The 23,323-nt window shown below is 36.7% G+C and overlaps 1 protein-coding gene across 3 annotated transcripts; it reads left to right on the top strand.

Annotated features, from left to right (window-relative positions):
• The first annotated feature begins 898 nt into the window (after positions 1 to 898).
• LOC119772081 (adenosine receptor A2a-like) lies at positions 899 to 22,617 on the top strand. Of its 3 annotated transcripts, XM_038268367.1 has the most exons (6): positions 899 to 1,045; positions 6,006 to 6,539; positions 6,701 to 6,832; positions 9,183 to 9,286; positions 20,708 to 20,734; positions 20,846 to 22,617. In XM_038268367.1, exons 2-6 carry the CDS (start codon positions 6,304 to 6,306, stop codon positions 21,673 to 21,675), a joined length of 1,329 nt encoding a protein of 442 aa, XP_038124295.1. In that variant the 5' UTR covers positions 899 to 1,045; positions 6,006 to 6,303; the 3' UTR covers positions 21,676 to 22,617. The 3 variants fall into 3 exon arrangements, with proteins under 3 accessions (XP_038124295.1, XP_038124293.1, XP_038124294.1); XM_038268365.1 differs by having other exon boundaries at positions 20,708 to 22,617; XM_038268366.1 differs by having other exon boundaries at positions 909 to 1,056; positions 20,708 to 22,617.
• The last annotated feature ends 706 nt before the right edge of the window (positions 22,618 to 23,323 follow it).

Below are 23,323 nucleotides of genomic sequence, written 5' to 3'. Positions count from 1 at the left end.
GGTCTCCATCTCCCGATACCCTCTCGCCTGTGTCCGACCTTTCAGACATTTCAACATCGTTTTCTGAATCCGACATTGTAGCATGGCATAGACAATTCACGTTTAAAGTTTGAAGAACACCTGCTTGCTGCTGATGATTTCCTTTAGCTAAACAATGAGTGTTTGCGTTATATGACTCATCCAATTCCACTAGTTTTCACTAGATGTGGATGGTGCCAATGATCTGGATTGGATGGCGCGCATGACGTGAAATAAATATTTACAACATTAAACCGAAGCCAAGAGTAACGTTTAAAAATGTAAGGAATAGAAAGTACAGATACTTGTGTGAAAATGTAATGTGTAGAAGTCAGAAGTAGGAAGAAAAATAAGTAATGGAGTAAAGTATAGATACCTAAAAAGTGTACTCAAGTACAGTAACAAAGTATTTGTACTTCACTACTTGACACCTCTGCTAATGGATGCAGGGCGTCCTAACGATAAACACATTTATCTTGATATCTTTTTTCCAGTAAAGGTTGAGGTATTGAATTAAAATTAATCAGATAAAATAATGGGCTGAGACACTTTAATAAAAAACAACTGATTAATGTCATTATACTTTCACAAAGTTGCTTATTTGCTTTTTCTTTAATTGTGATAAAATCACTTTTCTTGTGAGGTATTTCACTTTTATCCCCCTGATGTGGTCTGCCTTAAACCCCCATTTGTCCCTCAGCTGTGTCCAATACTTCAGGGCACCCAGTTAATGTAAAATAGAAGCACATCACCTTTCTGACAGAACACAACTAGAACCATGTTGCCTTGTGCAGACTACATGAGGGGGCGGGCCTCCACCCTGCAGCTGCTGCTGCGCACAGTTGGAGCGATTTGGGGGAAGGAGCGCGCTGCAGACGGAGCGGGGCCGCGCGCGCTGTTTTCCTGTCATCTGTGATCTTTTTCTTCTTAACAGTTTCTGTTCCTCCAGTCAAACTTAGACTTTCAGCTCATTTTTTGCTGTCTCAGGTTAGTATAAAGCCAGCCAGCATAAAGACCAACCCATCAGGTAAGGAGCAGGTAAAGACTTCTTTGTTAAAAATGCGTCATTTAAAGATCTTTAGTTGTATACCGCATATAATGAAGATTTTCAATTTAAATCAGATATTTAAAAAAATATTACAAAAGAACAAACTAAAAGGGAATTTTCTTTAACTTGAAGAAAAGTGTTTTCAGGAAATGACAAAATAGACTACTAAATTGCAAGTAAGGTTGTGATCATCCATGTTTACTATAAATGGAGGGAGTACCTTGAATCTGCTCTGCCATGCTTTTTAAATAAAAATAGATTTTAAAGTATAGGATCGGCATCTCTAACTCGTGTTTTTGTTTCATTTAACTTTGTTGGAGCAGAGCTGATACATTGATTGACAGGGCAGTGACAGATGCTTTCCAACAGAATGTGCATTTTCTTATCACCTCTTCCTCCGCTGCTCATAAGCATGACCAAACTTTTGATCAACTGTTATTTTCCTTTTCTTCTCTTTTTTTCTGTCAGTGAAAGTAGATGAAAAATCGTATTTTTGTTTTTTGCAACATTTTTGAGTTGGAAAAAAAATGTTTTTGCTTGTCGCCATGCTTTGGAGGATTTGCACACTAATCACTTCAGTTGTAACCTCATTAGGTCGTTTGCAGCAACTGCATAAATCCCGTTTGAGTTCCCAAACAGCAGAGCAATAGAGGAAAGTTGGACTTTGCTTGAACAGTAAAGAGTTCACCTCAGGGGTACAGCTGGTTGCATTTTGTATGTTTTCAGAGGTTCATATTTAATGAAGTGTATAGGAGTCTAAAAATACTACCTAAGAGATATGAGCGAGCAAAAAAAGAGAAGCAAATTCTGCAAACTTGTGTTCTCTTTGTATTTGCACTGGCAGCTGCAGATATATTTTCCTTTTTTCTTTCTTTTAGTATGTCCTCAGTGGATTCAGGCGTTTTAGTTCCTAGTGTCAAATTACACACCAGTGAGCCTCAACATTAGGACTGCTCACCTGATCTTAAAAGGAAGCATAAAAAAGTAGATGTAAATGTGTTTTGGCCTGCCTGCATGGAATGCATATGTTTCTGAGTTTTTGCGAAGTTCAGTTTCGCACTTTTGCACAGTGCACACTCTAAGCATTTATTGTGGTTTGCGTTGAAATTTTGAGCTTGTGTTAATTGTAACCACTGTTGTTTTTATGACACATTTTCTTTCTTTTGACATTACGAAGCTTGTCCTTCCCCATCAATGAATGCAGTGAAAAATGTACAAATCTAAAACTAAAATTCTACTGCTTTACTAAAGAGGTCTTTTAAGTAGGAAAGTTTTTATCAGTTCCTTTCACACTCAGAGTCACATTGGTTCTTAATCAAATAAGATAATAGCAGATTTTAGAGCACATTGTATATACTTCAATGCGGAGGAGGTTATCAGTAAGCCTCTACCTGTATAGTACACATTTTCATTTAACTGTTTGCTTTTCTAGCTCTAAAGAATAGAAGAATATTTTATCTTTTATCTTAACCGTTAAGTTAACTTTTAAGAATCAATCAAGCTCACAGTCCACATATACAGTAGAAAGGAGACTCAAATTAAAAACACTTCCTAGAAAGAAAATACAACCCTACAGGCTACCCTCAGGAATCAGAAGAAAACACTATATAATAATATATTAAAAGCACTTAGAGAGAAAAATATGGAAAAATATGTTTAATGATGGAAGTAGCATAAGAATGTGCAGCATAAACCGAGTCCAGATCTAGTAGAAGGTATCCCACAATTCCCGTGTGGTGTCCTCACCACCTGTGCTGAATTCTTCCTATTTTGTTCGTTGCAGCTCATGAAGCGTAATTGTAAATTCATCTGGAAGACTGTTATCAGCTTCACCTGAACCACCTGCGATGTCCATCGTTCAGCTTCACCCAATCAACTCGTGGGCTGCACCATCTCCAAATTCAATCATCTTGCAAGATCCCCTTCATTTAGCTCCTGATTCAGCTTCTCCTTCCTGCACCCAAGCGAACTTTCACCCACCTTCACCCCATCCCCTCCCTCCCTCCCTCTCAGACTGTTCTCATCATCTCTGGCTTATTCCACCACCAGTGTAACTGTCACAGTGGGGGTGGAGGTTTGAAGGGACCCAAATGCAGACAAAAGCTTGAGGTGGTTATTTGAATGTTTTAATGACAAAAGTTTAACAGAAGCAAAAATCCAAAAATATAAATCCACAAAAATAAAAAAAATGCTGAAACCAAGAATACTCATAACAAGAAGGGGACAATGTAATGACAATAAACCAGCAAAGAGTGACTGAACAGGAGGAGAATAAATGGGAGAGCGAAACAAAGACCAGGCTAATTAGCAGATTGGGTGCAGGTATGAAGAGAGGCAAGAAGGCAGCCAAGGAAAAGGAGACTGAGACAAAAGGACAAACAGGAAATATTTTAGAAATCAAATACAATCAAAAATACCTAGAAAACAAGAATGAAAAGTAAGGCCAATGAAAACTGAGAGATAAACCTAGAACAAAACCAAAACCATGACATTAATAAGTCGGGGGAAGACTACTCTAACCTTTCTCTATGTTACCCATGTAATGTTGATTCCCAGCATAAAAAGTCTTCTGCCGGGGTCAGAGTGGCAAATAACTTATGTCATTTAAGTCTTCATCTGCTTCTCTCCTTAAACCCCAGTCGGCCTCGGCAGATGGCCGATCACACTGAGCCTGGTTCTGCTGGACGTTTCTTCCTGTTAAAAGGGAGTTTTCCTCTCCACTCTCGCTACATACATGCTCAGTGCTGGTTTAAATAGAAATATTTTTGAAGAATATGATTGTGTTGCCTATATAAATAAATTGAATATTTTGTAATTGAAGATTTTCTCTGAGCGAGTCTCTCCCAAGTTGAATTACTGTTCCCATGACGCACAGGATGATTTCACTATTAATGCTGAAGAGGTTTGTGAATGCCTGATCAGAAACACCAGTCCATTTCAATATCCTGAGAAAGAAGAGATAGACCAGAAATAATGTGAATACCTAGGAACTCCATGTTGTTCTTTGAAGAAAAAAATAGAAATAATCATATAATATATAAATGTATATACTTTTCATTATTACATTTTAACTAAATTATAAAGGGATAAATTAGAAAAATGTAAACTCACACAAACTGAGATGCCACTTAAGGATTAGTTAATGTTCATGTTTAATCCCTAACAGTTTCGTGGTCTGCTTGTTTGCTTCGTTTTCTAGAGCTGCTGTTTTTATTATTATTTATTTAAAATTTTTACATCAACATGCAGTATTTTCTTTCTGCTATGATTTTTAAAAATATGTTGTCGGGGAGGCTGGTTAAGTTCTTTAATCTTTGATGTATGTTTTTCTAATTTTTTCCCCCATGGTGTTTGATGCTAAGTTTCTTCTGTATAGGAGTAGAAATTCTATTGATTTCTTCATAGAAATCGTCTCTATGGTCACCTCTTTCCTAATCGGAAAAGGAAATAAACTTATAATTGCTCACAAAATGTGACATAAAGGTGCTTAAAATGTCAAACTTAGCATTTTAATAGTATAAGCTCTAACATCTGATCTTCTAAGAACTTTGTAGGTGTTGTTTAACTACGTTAAAACACATTTTGTGGTGTAAACTGGGAGCCTAAATTATGTTGTCAACAGTATTAACAGCTTCATTGAGATGAAGAAGGGACATTGTTACACTTTGGCATTAACAGAAAAGTTAGCAGATCAAGTCTATTATACATTTAGTTCTCTGCTCCTGCTTCAAAAATGCATTTCCAAAGTATGATTCCACCACCGCCCTGTTATAGTATGGGGATGGTATTGAGTCCAGCTGTTAGTTTTCCTGTACTAATGGCAAATGTTTTGCATATTAGCCAAAAAGCTCTTGGGGATCCCTCATATTTGCTGAATATCTTAGATTAAATTTTGCAGGTTTTAAGCAGATTATTTATGGCTTCCCTTTAAAGATGCGTTTCTTCTGGACACTTCCAGATGTACAGTGCACACCAACTGAACTGCCAGCAGATTTTCTCACTGGAGCTTTGGATATTCTCACCTCCTCCAGAGAACCATTGGTCTCTTGGCTGCTTCTCTGATTAATGCTCTTTCAGCTTAGATGTTTGCTTATATCTTAACAGGGTTGCAATTGTTCAGAATATAATTTTAAATTTGATCTTTGAGATGTTCAAACCATTATAACCTCACAGTTGAGCTCTGATCTTTTCTCTGTGTTTTTTTTGTCATGATGCTATTTGTTCACTAATGTTTGGTAGAAAACATCAGAGCCTTTTAAAAAAACATCTCTTCTTTAGAAAACATTTAATTATACACAACTAGACTTCCTACAACTAAGAGCATAAAATAAAAAGCGAGCTAAATGGAAATACAAGCCATACTTCTTAGATGTTAATTTACAGTAACAAATAAGAAAGTTAAGAGCATGTATAATCATTCTATTCATGGCATATATGTGTCACTTATATAATTATAGTTCTGTAATTTGATCTTATTATTTTTTTATTATTATTCCTGCTTTTTAACTTAGAGAATTTAACCTATGTCTAAGGTAATTATTTGTAACGTTTGTAGACATTTTGTTTAAGAAATCCTAATGTGCTTACAGTATACAAGAATTTCTACAAAAAAACTGTTCTGTAAAGTTTTCCTTTCATTATACAGTTACATTCGAACAATTAGTGTTTGAGTTACTTGTCTAATTATCTGTGATTTTGGTGGAAACTATGTCAGTATCTCAAATGATAAGAGAAAGAGATTTTGGGAACCTGTTCCTAAATAAAAAGCCCCTTGTTGTCTTGTCTGATTTGACCCTGTCCCCTTGTCATCAAGTGATAGATACGTTCTTTTATGTGTGTGTGTGTGCGCATGTACAGTGCGTGTCCATTTAGCACAGTGAAATCTGTTTATATAAGCTAAAACAGTGACACTATGTTCTGCCTTTTCCCCCCTCTCTAGACTGCTGCTCTTCTTTTGCATCGCCCTCAGCTCCATCCTCAGCGTTCTGCCTCCCTACATAATGGAGTTTATTGAAGAGAACTTGAAAAAGAGGAAGACTCACAGCCTAGTACAGTAGTGGTGACAGGGAAGGTGGGATTTAATTCCGGCATTGCATGTGCAAGGCTGGTGCTGGGAACTTCCCACTTTGCTTCACTCTCTATGTGACACAATTCCTTTTGTCTCAAGTCATACCATGTGGTCTGGTGAGCAAATATTGTGTCTCAAAACAAGACAAGGAGCTGATTGGTTGGGATGAATGTACAAAGAAAGCAAAAAAAGGGAAAAAACAACCATGCTGAAAGCTCACCAGGTGGTTTATATTGGCTTGGAGCTGCTGATCGCTCTTCTGGCTGTGACTGGGAACATCCTGGTCTGCTGGTCCGTCTGCCTGAACTCCAACCTGCAGAGCATCACCAACTTCTTTGTGGTCTCATTGGCAGTTGCTGATATCGCTGTGGGGCTGCTGGCAATTCCCTTTGCCATCACAATTAGGTATCATTTCCTGGTCGTTATCTAATTTTGGGCAAGGGTTAATGTTGTGCCACTGAAATATTACATTACATGATGAGATACAACCCACTGATGTTTTCTCTTAATTGTTGTGATAGCTGCCTTTTTGTTACGGTAATGGCTCCTTTTTTATCCATCTCCAGTGTGGGCTTCTGTGCCGACTTTTACGGCTGCCTCTTCATCGCCTGCTTTCTCCTCATACTCACGCAGAGCTCAATCTTCAGTCTGCTGGCCATTGCTGTGGACCGCTACATCGCAATCAAGAACCCTCTCAGGTGCCCCACCACTCCACGCCATGACTAAACAAACCTTATTGCAATCCACTAAGACAGGAAATATGCAAACAAGCTCTGAAAAGAAAAAAAAACAACAAAGAATGAGCGTTTCACCTGGACATATTTGCATTGATTCATCCATGCATAGCAAAGCTATTCTGCATTGATGGGAGGTAAAGGTGCAGAAACATCTAACCTTCAGCAGTTCTTAATGCTTTCTGGATTCCCTTGTTCTAAAATTGGTGTTTTTTAGAACATTGAATTAGTAGTTGGTTACTAACTCCTGTTAGGAAAGTTTTATCTCGTAATCCACAGCGGGTGACGCATTTGCATAAGGAGTTGCATAATAACCTCATTGTGTACTGACTGCTAAGGCTGGTGCCAACTTGTCCAGGATATTGGTCAAAAGCACTAAAACAGTTTTGACTATTTCAACTAATGATTCAAAGATTATTTAAGCTATATTTCATGTTAGTCATATTTATTGTATCTATCAACCCAGCTTTTTTATTGTTTATTTTTTCATGCAAACACAGTTTCAAGAAATATTACAAACCTTCTGCAGAAATTGAATTTTATTCACTCGTTCATTTAAAAAGAAAAAAAACAACCCTAATAAAACATGTGCAGGCGACGACTGAAATCATGAATGAAAGATAAGGAGCAGAAAGCAGTAAAAAAAAAAAAATTATCTGCCCCCATTTCCATTTAAGTTTTACTTATTCAACCTAGATATTTACAACCCTAGAAAAATAAAAAAAACAAAAACACACCATGTTCACCAATAAACATAAAAAGAGAAAAAAGAAAAACAACTAAATCAGCTTATCGACTGTCATAATGACTCATCAAAATTCAAGTTTCTGTTAAACACAGAGTAAGTTTCAGCTTGCTTTAAATCACTAATACGCCTTTTCTACAAATCAACACCTTTAATAGAAATGCTTTTTTCCATCATCAGTGTTTTCTACCTGAATTTTCTGAAAATGTGTATGTCTTTTAATGGTAATTGGAAATTGCTTACAGAGGAGCAAATTAACCCCTAAAAGGTATCATTTAGAAAAAACAAATAACAACTTTTTCACAGCACAACTTCCCAAAATCAGACTTCTGCAGTTTCTGGAATGAGTGATGTTGCATTTCCCCCCTCTGGAGGGCAATGAGAAAAAGATTAAAGAGAAAACAAAAATGTTTAGAATATATAGAATATATATATATATATATATATATATATATATATATATATATATATATATATATATATATATATTTTTTTTTTTTTTTTTTTTTAACAACCTCATTTCATGAATTCAAGTGTTTGTGTTTATCCAATTATGGATAGTAGGTTAAGTATATATGAGGTGCTCCTAAAATAAGTCTGTTATTTGTATTTCATATATATCCATGTTTGTCTGTACCTTCTGGTTGGTGAGCTGCACTAAATTATCAAATAAAAAAATAATAAATTATGCACAATCTCAATGTTGTGCATAAAATAGTATGCACAAAGGAACCATATATCTTATCATGTGAGTGAAGGCTTTAGCCTTCACATAAACATAGCTAAAAAAACAAGGGAAACAAATAAACACAGATATAAATGTAATTTACATTATTTAGTAAAACATAATCAGCAAAAAGAAAGAAATAACATTTCCTTGTAAAGTGCACTGGATTGGATCTCTGATTTCCCTATCGAATCATCAATATCCGATCCTGCTAATTAGTCAATATGAAGCCTTAAATAAATGACACCTTTTTTAGATTTGTGGACATAGGGGGGAAAAAAAAACATGTGTTTTTGATAGATTTTGGCATTTTAACAACAATATTTTGAAAAACCTGCTCTGAATTATTTGGATGACTTAGTAGAAGTAGTGACTCTCCATTGTCAGAGTTAAAATTTACTTTGGGATCTGGTTTTATTTGATTAACATACTTGTAAAAAACAAACTAGTCCTACACATTTTTATGTTTGGTGTATTTATAATTCTATTAAAAGGAAAAGCAAATAAGGAAATTAAATAAATTATTTAAAAAAAAATTAGAAATAACCTATTCTAAAGAAAATTATTTTCAAAAATGTAATTGTTTGTGATTGTGGCGTGTTTAATCATCAAACCCATAAGTAGCAAAGCCAGACCATAAAAGTAATGTGTGCTGATTACTCTGAGGCTCTTTTAAGAAACCATCAATTTGTCTTAATATATAAATAACGAAGTTAGATTTAAGTGCACATGCGGCTAAAATCTGCAAACATTTACCTTTCCTCTCAATGACGTAATCACAAAGAGATTAGACAAAGATTTTTTCCTTACATTGTATCTTTGTGCTTTGTTCAACCCTTCAGGTACAACAGTCTGGTAACAGGGCAGAGGGCGAAGTGCATTATAGCTCTGTGCTGGACTCTGTCAGCTGGGATCGGCCTGACCCCAATGATTGGTTGGAACACTGGTGAGAGTTAGCCGATTTTCTTATTGTCATTTGTATATTTGAAAGGCAAACTTTATTCTCTTCTGTCATTGAAATAAAACTGAATTGCATGTGATGCTGAAACTGAACCTTTTTCACTGGACTGGCAAAACATTTATCATGGCTGTCACCAACACTAACTGAGTTTAACGTTAAAACAAATATATTCATCTTGAATTCTCTTCAGTCAGAGGTCTCGACGTGGATCCTAACATCTTACCAACGAGAAAGGAGACAATGGCTCTTTGAATAAAAAAAGAAATCCTAAAAAAATAGAAATTCAGGGGCCATGAGGAGGAAAAAGTTGGCACAAAAGTATATGTTAGAAGTCATCTTACAGCTATACAGGTTTCAATAAGTTAGATTTCACTAAAAGACTTAGACAACATTTATTGTCAGTTTGTATACACAGAGTGTATACAAAGTGAAATTTTGTTTTGTACAGCTCTCACATCCATTTCTTAAAGTGCAGCAGTGATCAAATGTAAACATTGTGGGAGGAAAAAACAGGGTGCAAAGAAACGCATTGATATATCAGTTTGATGCAGATTCAACATCCAACTGGCTGATGGCGGTGGGGAAGAAGCTGTTTCGGATCTACTGGACCTGCAGTGAATGCTGCATATATATATGCAGTGAATCCTTATAATATATAGGCCTATATTATATATATATATATATATATATATATATATATATATATATATATATATATATATATATATATATATATATATATATATATATATATATATATATATATATATATTAGTGCTGTCAATCGATTAATTTTTTTTAATCGCGATTAATCGCATCAATGCCTGAGTTAACTCGCGATTAATCGCATTTTAATCGCAATTTTTTTTTCTGATTGAAAATCATTTAAATACTCCCGATGACATACAAAAAATACATACAGGCTAGGTTTGTGCCAATGTTCTTTTTTTTAAATGAAAACAGGTCACAGACACTGATTTATGCCATAGAAACATATGGCAAGAAGATGGGGAGGCATGTAGCAAAAAATAACAAATATGTAGCCAAAAAAAAGGCCCTGAAAACAGGCTGATGTAAAAGACAGTCTTTACAGTTAATACAGTCTTTTGAACAAAGACAAGCATTTTACCCTACTGCTATAAAATGCAGTAGAGTTAACATTAGATGTTAATTAACCAAGATAATAATGAACAATTTTCAATCAATACATCAAAATCAATAGACCGACATTACTAGATGGAGGTAGTCTATGCTCTAGAAAGTTACTTTTCAGCCTCTTAACAAAAATTAGAACACACACACACACACACCCACCCACACACACACACACACACACACACACACACGATACCGACCTGTTGCGTACACAGACAGCAATAGTGCCGTAGCAGATTCCATTTCACCTCAGTAATCTGTTTTCTCAGCGTATTTCAGGTTGCTACTAGTTACCAGACACTCAACTTGTTTGTTGGTGGTGGGGCTTAAAGAAAAGGCACTAGCGCTACCCAGTGTATGAGCGTCTTTTTTCCATGAGGAGCTCTCCGCTCTCGAAGCCTATGAGAAATGCATACACTGGGGGGAAAATAGCCCCGCCTTCCCGCAGGCTGCAGTGGGATGTACTTGGAAAATTGTACCATAAAACCACATAGCGTTAATCTCACGTTAAAAAAATTATCGCCGTTAAAATGGCCTCGCGTTAACGCGATAATAACGCGATAATTTTGACAGCACTAATATATATATATATATACACTATATTGCCAAAAGTATTTGCTCACCTGCCTTGACTCACATATGAGCTTAAGTGACATCCCGTTCCTAATCCATAGGGTTCAATATGACGTCGGTCCACCCTTTGCAGCTAGAACAGCTTCAACTCTTCTGGGAAGGCTGTCCACAAGGTTTAGGAGTGTGTTTATGGGAATTTTTGACCATTCTTCCAGAAGCGCATTTGTGAGGTCGCACACTGATGTTGGACGAGAAGGCCTGGCTCTCAGTCTCCGCTCTAATTCATCCCAAAGGTGTTCTATCGGGTTGAGGTCAGGACTCTGTGCAGGCCAGTCAAGTTCATCCACACCAGACTCTGTCATCCATGTCTTTATGGACCTTGCTTTGTGCACTGGTGCACAGTCATGTTGGAAGAGGAAGGGGCCAGCTCAAAACTGTTCCCACAAAGTTGGGAGCATGGAATTGTCCAAAATGTCTTGGTATGCTGAAGCATTCAGAGTTCCTTTCACTGGAACTAAGGGGCCAAGCCCAGCTCCTGAAAAACAACCCCACACCATAATCCCCCCTCCACCAAACTTTACACTTGGCACAATGCAGTCAGACAAGTACCGTTCTCCTGGCAACCGCCAAACCCAGACCCGTCCATCAGATTGCCAGATGGAGAAGCGCGATTCGTCACTCCAGAGAACGCGTCTCCACTGCTCTAGAGTCCAGTGGCGGCGTGCTTTACACCACCGCATCCGACGCTTTGCATTGCACTTGGTGATGTATGGCTTGGATGCAGCTGCTCGACCATGGAAACCCATTCCATGAAGCTCTCTGCGCACTGTTCTTGAGCTAATCTGAAGGCCACATGAAGTTTGGAGGTCTGTAGTGATTGACTCTGCAGAAAGTTGGCGACCTCTTCGCACTATGCGCGTCAGCATCCGCTGACCCCGCTCCGTCAGTTTACGTGGCCTACCACTTCGTGGCTGAGTTGCTGTCGTTCCCAAACACTTCCATTTTCTTATAATACAGCTGACAGTTGACTGTGGAATATTTAGGAGCGAGGAAATTTCACGACTGGATTTGTTGTACAGGTGGCATCCTATCACAGTTCCACGCTGGAATTCACTGAGCTCCTGAGAGCGACCCATTCTTTCACAAATGTTTGTAAAAACAGTCTGCATGCCTAGGTGCTTGAATTTATACACCTGTGGCCATGGAAGTGATTGGAACACCTGATTCCAATAATTTGGATGGGTGAGCAAATACTTTTGGCAATATAGTGTATATATATATATTGGTCAAAATTGGTATATAATAGTGATGTAATCACAACACAATCAGAAATTTCAGTGATTTTCAGTAAATCTTGAATATTATATAAATTCATTATACAGAGTGAAATATATGTATGTTAGCATTTATCAATGTTCATTTTTACAATCGTGGCTAGGATAGGGTTTAAAAGTATACCCTGGTGTGAAAAAGTCACAGTTTTAAAAACCTCTTACATTTTTCAGAATACCATTCCTGTTTTTCCTATGTTTTTTATTTTATTTTTTTCAAATAAATGTTTGAGAAATTATCAGAGAGAGAAACTTATTAAAGGGAGCTAAGAAGAGATGCTTTAGCCACTGAAAGAGGCGGCAATGGCTTAAAGGAAGAACATTGCTCTATGTTCTTTAGGACAGCGGCAGTCAGAGAGAGCAACACAGATACAATGACAGCGCGTCTGCGGTAGCATCACCCATCACTGCTGGCTACATTAAAGGTCAGACTTTAGTGAAGCAAATACTACCACTATCAGTGGTATCCCCTGGCTTGCTGGGTGTCCTGGGGGAAAAACTAAAATACAGATAACTACAGATAATGATGTAATCATATTTCCGACAACTATGTGTGTGTGTTGATGACTTTAGACAAGCAATATGAAGGAAAGAATGTAAACACATCAATTATCTCCGCAAAGTTGCAAAGACAGAAATAAGTACTTCTGTACCCTCATTACAACCCTCATTAGTTGCAACCTGGATGAATTTGTGGTCGCATAAGTGCAAATTAGCTGATGGTACGGATCATGCTTCCGCTACAGATGGGGTAGTGACAGTAACTACACAGAAAGCTCCACCGGAAAAACATGGTGGACTGCAAGGGTTCACACTATAAACATCTAGAAATATATTATGATTTAGCCTATATCAATAACATAAACAGCAAGTAAAAAAAAAAAAAAAAAAAAAAAAAAAACTTTGGAAAGGAATTATTGTTACTCTTGGTTAGATGGCACAAAGAGCTAATTTTTGCCAGTACTATATGAAAAATAATTGGCTCATAATGTTTTCTTACATCCAGCATGCATTTTAAAAGATTTGATTCTTCTCCGATCTAGACCAATATAGTTCATAAATAACAGCTAAATCGTACCTTCTTTAGTTTAGCCTTTCCATTTTGTTTGTATAGGAAATGAATAGATAAAAAACTAAATGTTCAAGGCTGAGTAGCATTAATTTAAAATGTGAATGCAGATTCTTAATCGTCAGAAAAACATTTCTAACTCCAGCATATTTAATCCATTATTGTAAATTAGAAAAGTGCATGTCATTTTACTGTCATGATGGCCACTGAAAGTGTGGGGGTTTAAATTAGAAAAAGTACAAATTAACCACAGTCTCAAACAGAGTATGTGCTAGAATTTTCCCAAAGCTTTAATATGGGGCCAAAATGGTAGCTTTAATATTTGCAAATGTGTGTGGAGAGTTGTGTGTCTGTATCTCGATTTGTGTGTGTGCAGTGGGATTTGAAAATGTGTAAATTAATCTGTAAATGTGTGAGGAGATTTGTGTGTCTGTGCAACAATCTGCAAATGTGTAAAACTACTTGTGTGTAATCCATTTTGCAAATGTGTAAAAAATCCACAAATCTGTATTCAGATCTGCAAATGTGTACTGAGATTTGCAAATGTGTAAAAAATCCACAAATCTGTATTCAGATCTGCAAATGTGTACTGAGACTTGCAAATGTGTAAAAAAATCCACAAATCTGTATTCAGATCTGCAAATGTGTACTGAGACTTGCAAATGTGTAGATCAATCTGTAAGCACACACAGAGACACTTGCGTCTGAAGTATTTTCGCTTCAAGACCCAGAAATACAGACAAATCATTGGTTACAAGTCAAGCGGTTTTTCGGTTGGCTCTCTTTACACACATGATTTTTGCTAATCTTCTGCCGCGTGAGATGCACAAATGTGTAGAAGGATTTGTATGTGTATTTTCGCAGGCTCGCAGGCTCACATGCTGCCCTGACCGCAGGCTCACAGGCTCACAGACAGCCTCTACCTTTTTTTTCCCTCCGCTGCGGGAGTTGACGTGACAAGGACATATTGATACCATTCAGTAAGGAAAAAATTTAATCTATTATTAAACAAAAGGTTACGGAAAGATGGCAGAAGCTGTGGGAAGAGCATAGAACTGGAAGTTGGCGTTATAGTATTAAAAGGAAAATTGGTGAAATGAGGAGAACGGAAAGGAATAAAAAAGAGGTTATATCTAGATTAAGTTTCGGAAACACGGGGTTAAATGGAAACTTATTTAGAATGGGAACAGGAGGTTGTGGTTTTTGTTATCAAGGGGAGACGGTGGAGCATGTTTTGTTGTTTTGTTATAAATATTCTATGGAGAGAAGGGTTACAAGAAAATAAATTACAGTTAAATATACAAGATATTTTGGGGGGGGGGGGGAATCTACTTATGATTATTTTTGTAATTTGATAAACAATCCTGAAAAAACGAAATTGGTAGAAAGGATATAAGTTTATTTATGTAAATATTGTTAATATTTATTTTTATTTTTCAGTGGGAAAATACATAGCATCCCGATCCACACTCCACTGAAGTAGATGGTGGTAATGCACATCATAAAGTTGCTTGCCAACCGCCATAAAACAGAAGCAGAAGAAGAAGAAACAGTTTTACTAATGCAAACTATAGGAAAAATTAAAGAAATATACTTACAGAAAGCTGACGGGATTCCATTGCTCTCAACTTAGCAGGTACAACCCCTAGGACCCCAGTCCTAGGGGTTGTACCCCTCACGTACTGTACAATACCGCCAACTGGTGGTATGTGGCTGTATGTGAAGCAAGTTGTGCTGAACTGCCGCAGCAGAGAGAGGCTGTCTGTGAGCCTGTGAGCCTGCGGTCAGGGCAGCATGTGAGCCTGCGAGCCTGCGCAAGGGGTTACAAATCGCGAAAATACACATACAAATCCTTCTACGCATTTGTGCATCTCACGCGGCAGAAGAGTAGCAAAAATCACGTGTGTAAAGAGAGCCAACCGAAAAACCGCTTGACTTGTAACCAATGATTTGTCTGTATTTCTGGGTCTTGAAGCGAAAATACTTCAGACACAAGTGAATCCGTGTAAATCCGTGTATCATTCGTTCTTTCTATTTTCAATTGCCAATCAAAAAACAAAAAATAAAAAATTGACTGGTTATTTTGTTATTTGTTTTTTATGGTTAAACCAAAAACGAAAAAAGGATTTGTTTTTAATCCGTGTATCATTCGTTCTTTCTATTTTCAATTGCCAATCAAAAAACAAAAAATAAAAAATTGACTGGTTATTTTGTTTTTTGTTTTTTATCGTTAAACCAAAAACGAAAAAAGGATTGGTTTTTCATATTTCAATTCTAAGCTCAGATCAAGAATACGAAATGGAAAAACGGACAGCAACGCAGAATTTGATTTTAATATTTAATCGGTACAGTTTACATGACCCGGAAGTTTGGTGGAGCGTTAGCTAAAAAAACAATTGGCTTACTCCCACCACGTTCGATCAAACTGCACCAGATAAGGCAGTCGGACCTATCAGCCATGGACAGTTACGTTTTATTTCGAGGATCCAAGCGTGTGACTCTTGAGGAGGACATGACAACGGAGAAAATTTGCAGGATTTTCCAGGTATAACTTTTTTCTTGAAACTTTTCTGTGCACTGTACTTTTAACTAGCAACAACAAACAGCTTCTCGATCAACATAGTGTGTGGTTCTAGCGTCGCCATGGTAGCTACTTCATTACCCCAACTGCTGCGCAAAGAGCTATTTCCGGGTCACGTAAACTGTACTGATTAAATATTAAAAACAAATTCTGCGTTGCTGTCCGTTTTTCCATTTCGTATTCTTGATCTGAGCTTATAATTGATATATGAAAAACAAATCCTTTTTTCGTTTTTGGTTTAACCATAAAAAACAAATAACAAAATAACCAGTCAATTTTTTATTTTTTGTTTTTTGATTGGCAATTGAAAATAGAAAGAACGAATGATACACGGATTGTTTTTCATATATCAATTCTAAGCTCAGATCAAGAATACGAAATGGAAAAACGGATATATATATATATATATATATATATATATATATATATATATATATATATATATATAAAAGCTACAATATGAAATGCACTGCCTTACTTATATTCAATATTTAAAAATTACATTTTTTTTTTTTTTTATTACAAAGCCTTAATGAGATATTCAGACCTGCATTACAGCATATATATATATCTTATGCAAATTAAAGCATTAAACCTACAGACATATTTTGTTTTTAAAAATATAAGCAGACGCCATTCAACTTTTTAGTGCCCTGTAATAAAGGCCCAAACAAAGAAAGGCTAATTGTTGTTCTGGTTTGTGTTCTTGCACTGCAGATGAAAATGTTCCATTTAGAGCAGCACAGTTACATCAACTGTTCACATGGATCTGCAGACTATACAATGAACATGAGTTTGTCTCCACGAGGAAACATAAAACCTCCTGCAACTGCTACTTAACCAACAGAACTTTAGCTTAAACTTATTCTGTTTGGGTGTCTTTCTAATTAACTAAACAAATGGTCTTCTTTCCCTAATTTTTTGTTGTCAGGCTGATCTGTCTTCCTTCCTAATTGCTTCATCCTTATTGTGGTTCCTTGGGCTCAGTCACTTTTATTTTTTTTTCTCCATATTCTTTCTTTGATTTTTTTCCTTCTGTTCATCTAGGAGAAAAACATCCATTAAAATTCATTTTACTACGTTACATCTACACAACATCTTAATCGATTGCTTGTAAAAGTCTAAGCTCACTATCAAACCGCTCTATGTTGGCTATAAATAGTCAGTTTTTTTTTTGTTGTTTATTACCTGTTTTACTTATTTTGACTTCAATAGTAAACAATCCACCTTAATCTGCTTGAAGCAGCTCAACAGCATGCTGAAGTCGGTGGAACAAAGCAGCAGGCAACAGGCCTTCCTGAAACTGTTGCCACCGCCCCTAATCTGTCACTGGTAGTGGATTGTTCCAGTTTACTCACCCCTGAGAGAAGGCTTGTGCCCAACACTTTGCCGTTAATTGGTGTCTCTAAATTGACACAAATTAATGGTGTCAATTTAGAGAGGTGTGAGTGTGCCCAGAATAATAAGTCCAAGTTGCACTGAACCAGAGTAGGACCTGTCCTAGGCCTCCCCCTTTCTTTTACAACCTGTCTGTCAGACCGTTACAGAGTAACGTGTCAGTCCAGAGGGGGATCTCATCCTGTCCTAGACATGAAGCTACCTTTGGCGGCTGTCCCTATTGCCAGTATTAAAAACCACCATGGACCACTATGTAACTGAAGCAGTGAGCTTGGTACATGGCTGCCGGAAGTGGGGGTGCTGGGGGTGCTGCAGCACTCCCTAGTGGCGAGAGGGAGCTTTTAAAACAAGTTTTAAAAATACTTTGCACAATTTATCAATTATATTATGAATATTTTGGGAAATTTTGACTTTTATTTTACTAGTTTACTATTTTGCTATTATGTGTATTTGGATTTTTATTTGATATTTTTGAGGCACAGTCAGCAAAAGTTCGTGATAGTTACGTTATCACTGCAACGTCAAGCAAGCTAGTGGTCGACGAGTAAAGAGGTATCCTGCTCGCTGCAGCTGACTGGTAAATGTACACATTCTAATGACTAAAACGAGGAGGAAATATGGAACTTATTTTGGATTCGTCCGCCCATGAGAGACTTTATCTCCACAAACTTAGAACCCACCTCAACATTTGGACACCTGTAATCAGGCAGGGCACCCTGCCTGTAGTTCAAAGTAAGAGCATGGTGCCATCGCTCACTTTTATATCTATTCTTTCAGTTTAATGTACCCATAGTATTTTTGTGTTATTTTATCTTGGGTTCTTTGCGTAATGGATGTAGAGAACTGTTCAATAACATTTAATTTGTACAATAATATAATTATTTCCTTGTGGTTTGCACCTTTTGGAGCTAATAGAGTCACGTGTGACATAAACATAGGGACTCAGTTTCATGTCAGCTGACCAAATCTGTTGTTATAGTGTTATTTTGAAGTTTAATTAATAGCGTATATATTCACCTGAGAACTGATGAGGTCTGTGTGTTACAGACCCTGGTTGCCTGCACTGAAGTGTACAATGACAATAAATCAAAATCTTTTTACTTATTTTTTTTTTTATTGTATTTTAAATAGGCCTGTAGGCTCATAGGTCTTTTGTCCAAATAAAACAAGCAAACGTTCACAGCACCCCCTGTCCAAAAGAACTTCCAGCGGCCCTGGCTTGATGATTGTCCTTGGCAACAATAGAAAGACGCAACCAAAACCAAAAAAGAACACCAAAGTGGCCTTCAATTTAAAAGCCAATAAATATGAGTCAGTTTAGACACTCATTTTTTGTAAATTCAGTGACTCAAAATGTGCTCAACCATCCAGTTTATCAGGCAGTTTTACAGAAAAAAAAAATGTAACCACTTCATAAGGCTTATACTAGAACAGCAGAGTCTGTAGTTTATTGCCACCAAGTTTTGGGTCACTTCTTTGCAGTAAAGTCAGAACATTTTCTAGTTTCATAACCAACACTGGCACATTTAGAGAAATGTCTGCAAGTGCCCACTGTATTTTTCCATTAAACCAGTTAATAACAATAGCTTTTCTTGGGTGATCTTTCTTACATCTTGAAGCCACTCCTCAAACTGTTCTTCATCCAGAAATGCAAGTGTAAAAGATATTTCCTTTGGCATCTGACACGTCGTTCACACCCTGGGTTGGTTCTAACAACTAAGTTTAGAATCAAAAATACTTTACTGTCTAAATAAGATGCTTGTAAAATACAAGTTTGGGCAGTAGGCGTCAAAGTGTTAAGATCCTCTACCTACCCTGCAGTTAAGAGCTACAAAGGGACTGGCACTAAGTTTAACTAAAATGTAGAGACAATCTTAAAGCATCTTAAAGATGCAGGAAACCAGACCCCAAGGGACAGAATTGCAGAAGCCTGAGTAATAGGTTCTACTATAACTTCTAATATATGTTACATACAAACACATTTGCAGAAGCTAACATGAGCCTCAAGATTGAATAAAGAGGTGTAAATGCCATACATCATTCCACCACATTTATTAAAACACTTGGACTAAAGGTCCTTTTAAATTACATGTTTTTATACTTACCATGCTAAGGCAGTGATGTCATTCCTGCTCAAGTATTGCTTCAATTGGTTGGTAAATTTTAAAAAATGAGGCAGGCCCAATCAGCCTGCAGCCTAGAATCTGATCAGGACCACCCCCTTTTTTTTTGCATGTGTTGAGGAGGGTCTGTGATCGCAGTTCAGTTCTGGTGCAGATCTGTACACCATCTCTGTCTGTTATTTGGATCTGTTGACAAGTAAAGGGATATGAGGTCTGAATCTGCATGCTGTGATGGATAATATCAAATGCATCGCTCAGTTTGGGCATTCTTACTTATTACTCCTTTAAATATATTATATGGTTGAATGTTCTAGAGTTGTTGAAGTACAGTTTTCTCTAGGGTAACTTTTGCATATGAAATATATACTGACATTTGACAAAATAAAAGTTAATTAGCTCACAGATTTTTTCCAATCTTCTTATGTCACTAAAAGTCTACTGTGTTTTATATCAGTTTGAATCTTTGACCTTTAAGGTCAAAGATTTATCTAGGCATATACATAATTGTCATCTGATAAAAACTGGTAAATAACCCTATTATATCTTTATGGTGTCATTTAAATATAACTATTAATACCATATATGATAATAAACCTTTTATCGACAGTTAAATTAACCATATTTCTTTGTAACTGTCAGAAACCATAGGATTTAAATTTGGTTTTCTTTTTGTGTTTTTTTCTCCCCAATATTTTGTCATAATTTCATATATCTGCTTTTTTAACATGAAGGGTTTGCTATATTAACTTATTTCCTTTTTTGTTATTGTGTATTTTTGATGATTATTTCTTGACATGTATATTACTTTTATGTTTATCATATTAGATTGTGTTCCTGTTTTTCCTCTATAGTATTATTCTTCTCCCTCAGCTCGATGTCTTCCTCCTTTTTAGCTGTGTCCACTTCTCTCCTATTTTTCATGTATCCTTACTAAAATCTCCTGTTTGTCACCTCCTGTCTCCATTTCTGATTTATTTTGCCTTCATCCTAACTTTGTAAGCTATTTTGAGGTTTTTCATTGAATAATTCTATTTTTGCTTGTGGAAAAATTACAGTATCACTTTGCAGCTGACCCTGGAAAATGACTGTATGCATTTTATTTCTGTTACAGTAAAAAAAATCTGGTTGATGTGAATTAAAGACTAACATTTAATCTCTTTTTTCAATGTTGCACAGGAAGGAACTCCACAGATAACAGCACAGGTACAAATCGATGCCCTGAAGGTATGACCCAATGCTTTTTTGAAAAAGTAGTTCCCTTGGACTATATGATCTATTTTAATTTTTTTGGCTTCGTGCTGACCCCTCTGTTAGTCATGCTGGTCATCTACATCAATATATTCATGGTAGCGAGACGGCAGCTCCGTCAGATGAGCATCAAGGTTGCACACATGCCTCTTCCTGGACAAAGAGCACCTTCTTCAAACTCTTCCCGGTCTTTCCTGCAGAAGGAAGTGCATGCTGCCAAATCACTGGCCATTATCGTGGGCTTGTTTGCTCTTTGCTGGCTTCCTGTACATATCATTAACTGCGTCAACCACCTGTGTAAGGACTGCAAGCGTCCAACAATTTGGGTGATGAACGTTGCCATAATCCTCTCCCATGCAAACTCTGTGGTGAATCCTTTTATCTACGCCTACCGGATCAGGGAGTTCAGACAGACTTTTCGAAAGATTTTTCACAAACACATCCTGAGGCAGACAGACAGGGATGGAATTGGAGCTGGAAGTGTATACAGTAGAGATATTGGCTGCAACAGCATCCGACGGGGATCCCAAACAAGTAAAGAGGGTTCAACGTGTGGCACAGTGGTGAATAACTACATCCTGGATTCTGATCAGTCAAAAGCTGAAGTTAAACAAGAGACTTCTAGACACTGGACATTAAATTTAGATGCACTTCAAAGCAGCGGCATACCCAATGGACACAAGATGCAAAGTAACACCTTTGCAGCGATGCAGGACAAGCCTTGCATGACATTTTGTGCACAGGATGCTGTAGAATCAACCATTCATGAAGAGGAAACAGCAAATGTTTTAGAGCTCAAAGACAGGGGAGACTGCACTGCTTTTGTCAATGTTCAAGCTGTCTCCATACAAAAGACAGGGGGCTGCTGCTCTACAGATATAACAGAGAACTTATGACATATATGCTCATACATATGTTTTTCATCCCAGTTGCACACAACATGTATGAAGACAATTTGTGGACAAAAACACTGAACAGAACACTGAGTTCTCTTAAGAGTAAAAACAGTTTTTTTTTTGCTCAATACTTTTATTCCCTTTAAGAGCTAAATTTAGGTTGAAGGTCTTGCAACATAAACATATTGATGCAAAGTTCAAGATAAGCTTGTATTTTCTCTGCTTGTTGCGCATTGACCTATTGATATGCTAGCATTTTTTCTAAATGTAATGTGCTTTTATATGTAGGTGGTTTACAGTAAGAAAACAATATGAAATCTAAATGTGAACAAAAATAACAACACATTACAACAGATAGATTTTCTTAGACCCTGCATATATGTTCATTTTCTATAAGGTTTTATATAAAACACTAAATGTATTTGGTTTTTGTATGGAAATTGGCAAAAGCTTGATGAAGAAAGACGAGCTCAATTGAGGTTAAATATGGAAATATGTATATGGTTTTCCTCTGGCTATGTGAATACTAAGTGGGCCTGAATTCAGAAAGGGCTTCATGAGGATCCACGTGAGTTTACTAAATAAAAAATAGCAAAAAGCAGTTGGGAACAATCTGGTGGAACTTAAATGGCTTTTAAGGTTAAGGTAGTACATTTAGAACCCATACATATCCTGCTTTTTACCCAGAGTTGCACTGCGTTAAACCCATTAAGCTAATTACCGTGAAACCCATGAACAATTAAAAAAGGGATCTATTATTCAACCGATTTCCTACTTTGATAAATTCCATATGAAAATGTAATAGAAGAAGACTACATACCCTAAATGGACAAAAAGAGCGAGTGCACTGTAAAAACAGCAAGGGTACCAGGAAAATTTGATCTTGACAACTTAAAAGAAAATGTTTTTCCCCTCTCGCAAATAAAATTGAATTCAAAGTTGGATGTTTTTATGTGATTACTGAATTCAACGATTAATAAATTTGTACCATTTATTTTCTTTCTCTTTATAGGGTTATGGGTCATTTGGGTTAACTATAACTGAATTTTTTTTCTGTTTTGTTTTGTTGTTAAACACACAAATGCCACAATGGATAAAGTGTTTATAGGCTGTATAAGATTGAAATAAATCATTATATTTAGAGTTGCAATCAACGGTCAGTCCCTGTAGCTAGAGTAAAACATTAATACCTAAATATGTTCATCTCTCAAGTTTCCCTTCAGTATAACTTCTACGAGATATACAATTGTCTGTGGTTTGATCATTGATTAGATAGCTGGCAGCGACATGCAGCTTTTGCTGGTTTCAGCACAGGATCTGAGATAAGCCAGCTACTTTTCCATCCAAAAAGAACCAACACATTTGTCAGAACTGGGCAAAGTCTCCATAGAAGTGCAAGGCCGCTAATTTCTGAATCAGGCTTGCACACATTACAAGCAATAAAAGCACACACGTAAACACATGAGTAAAGTGCATGCACATGACCTCAGTCTACAATCCAAGAGGTGTTTACAGAGTATCCTGGTTGCTGACGCCAGTCAATGAGCCAAATGCAATGAAAATCAAATGAAGGTTTATTTGATGGTGTCTTTTATTATCCCATTATGCTTTCTCTTTTCCCATTAAAAACCCCTTCCTCTGTGGCAAA

The sequence above is a fragment of the Cyprinodon tularosa genome, unplaced genomic scaffold (genome assembly GCF_016077235.1).
Source record: "Cyprinodon tularosa strain WSP-4 unplaced genomic scaffold, ASM1607723v1 ctg7, whole genome shotgun sequence".
NCBI lineage: Eukaryota > Metazoa > Chordata > Actinopteri > Cyprinodontiformes > Cyprinodontidae > Cyprinodon > Cyprinodon tularosa.
This window is presented reverse-complemented; position numbering and strand designations above follow the sequence as displayed.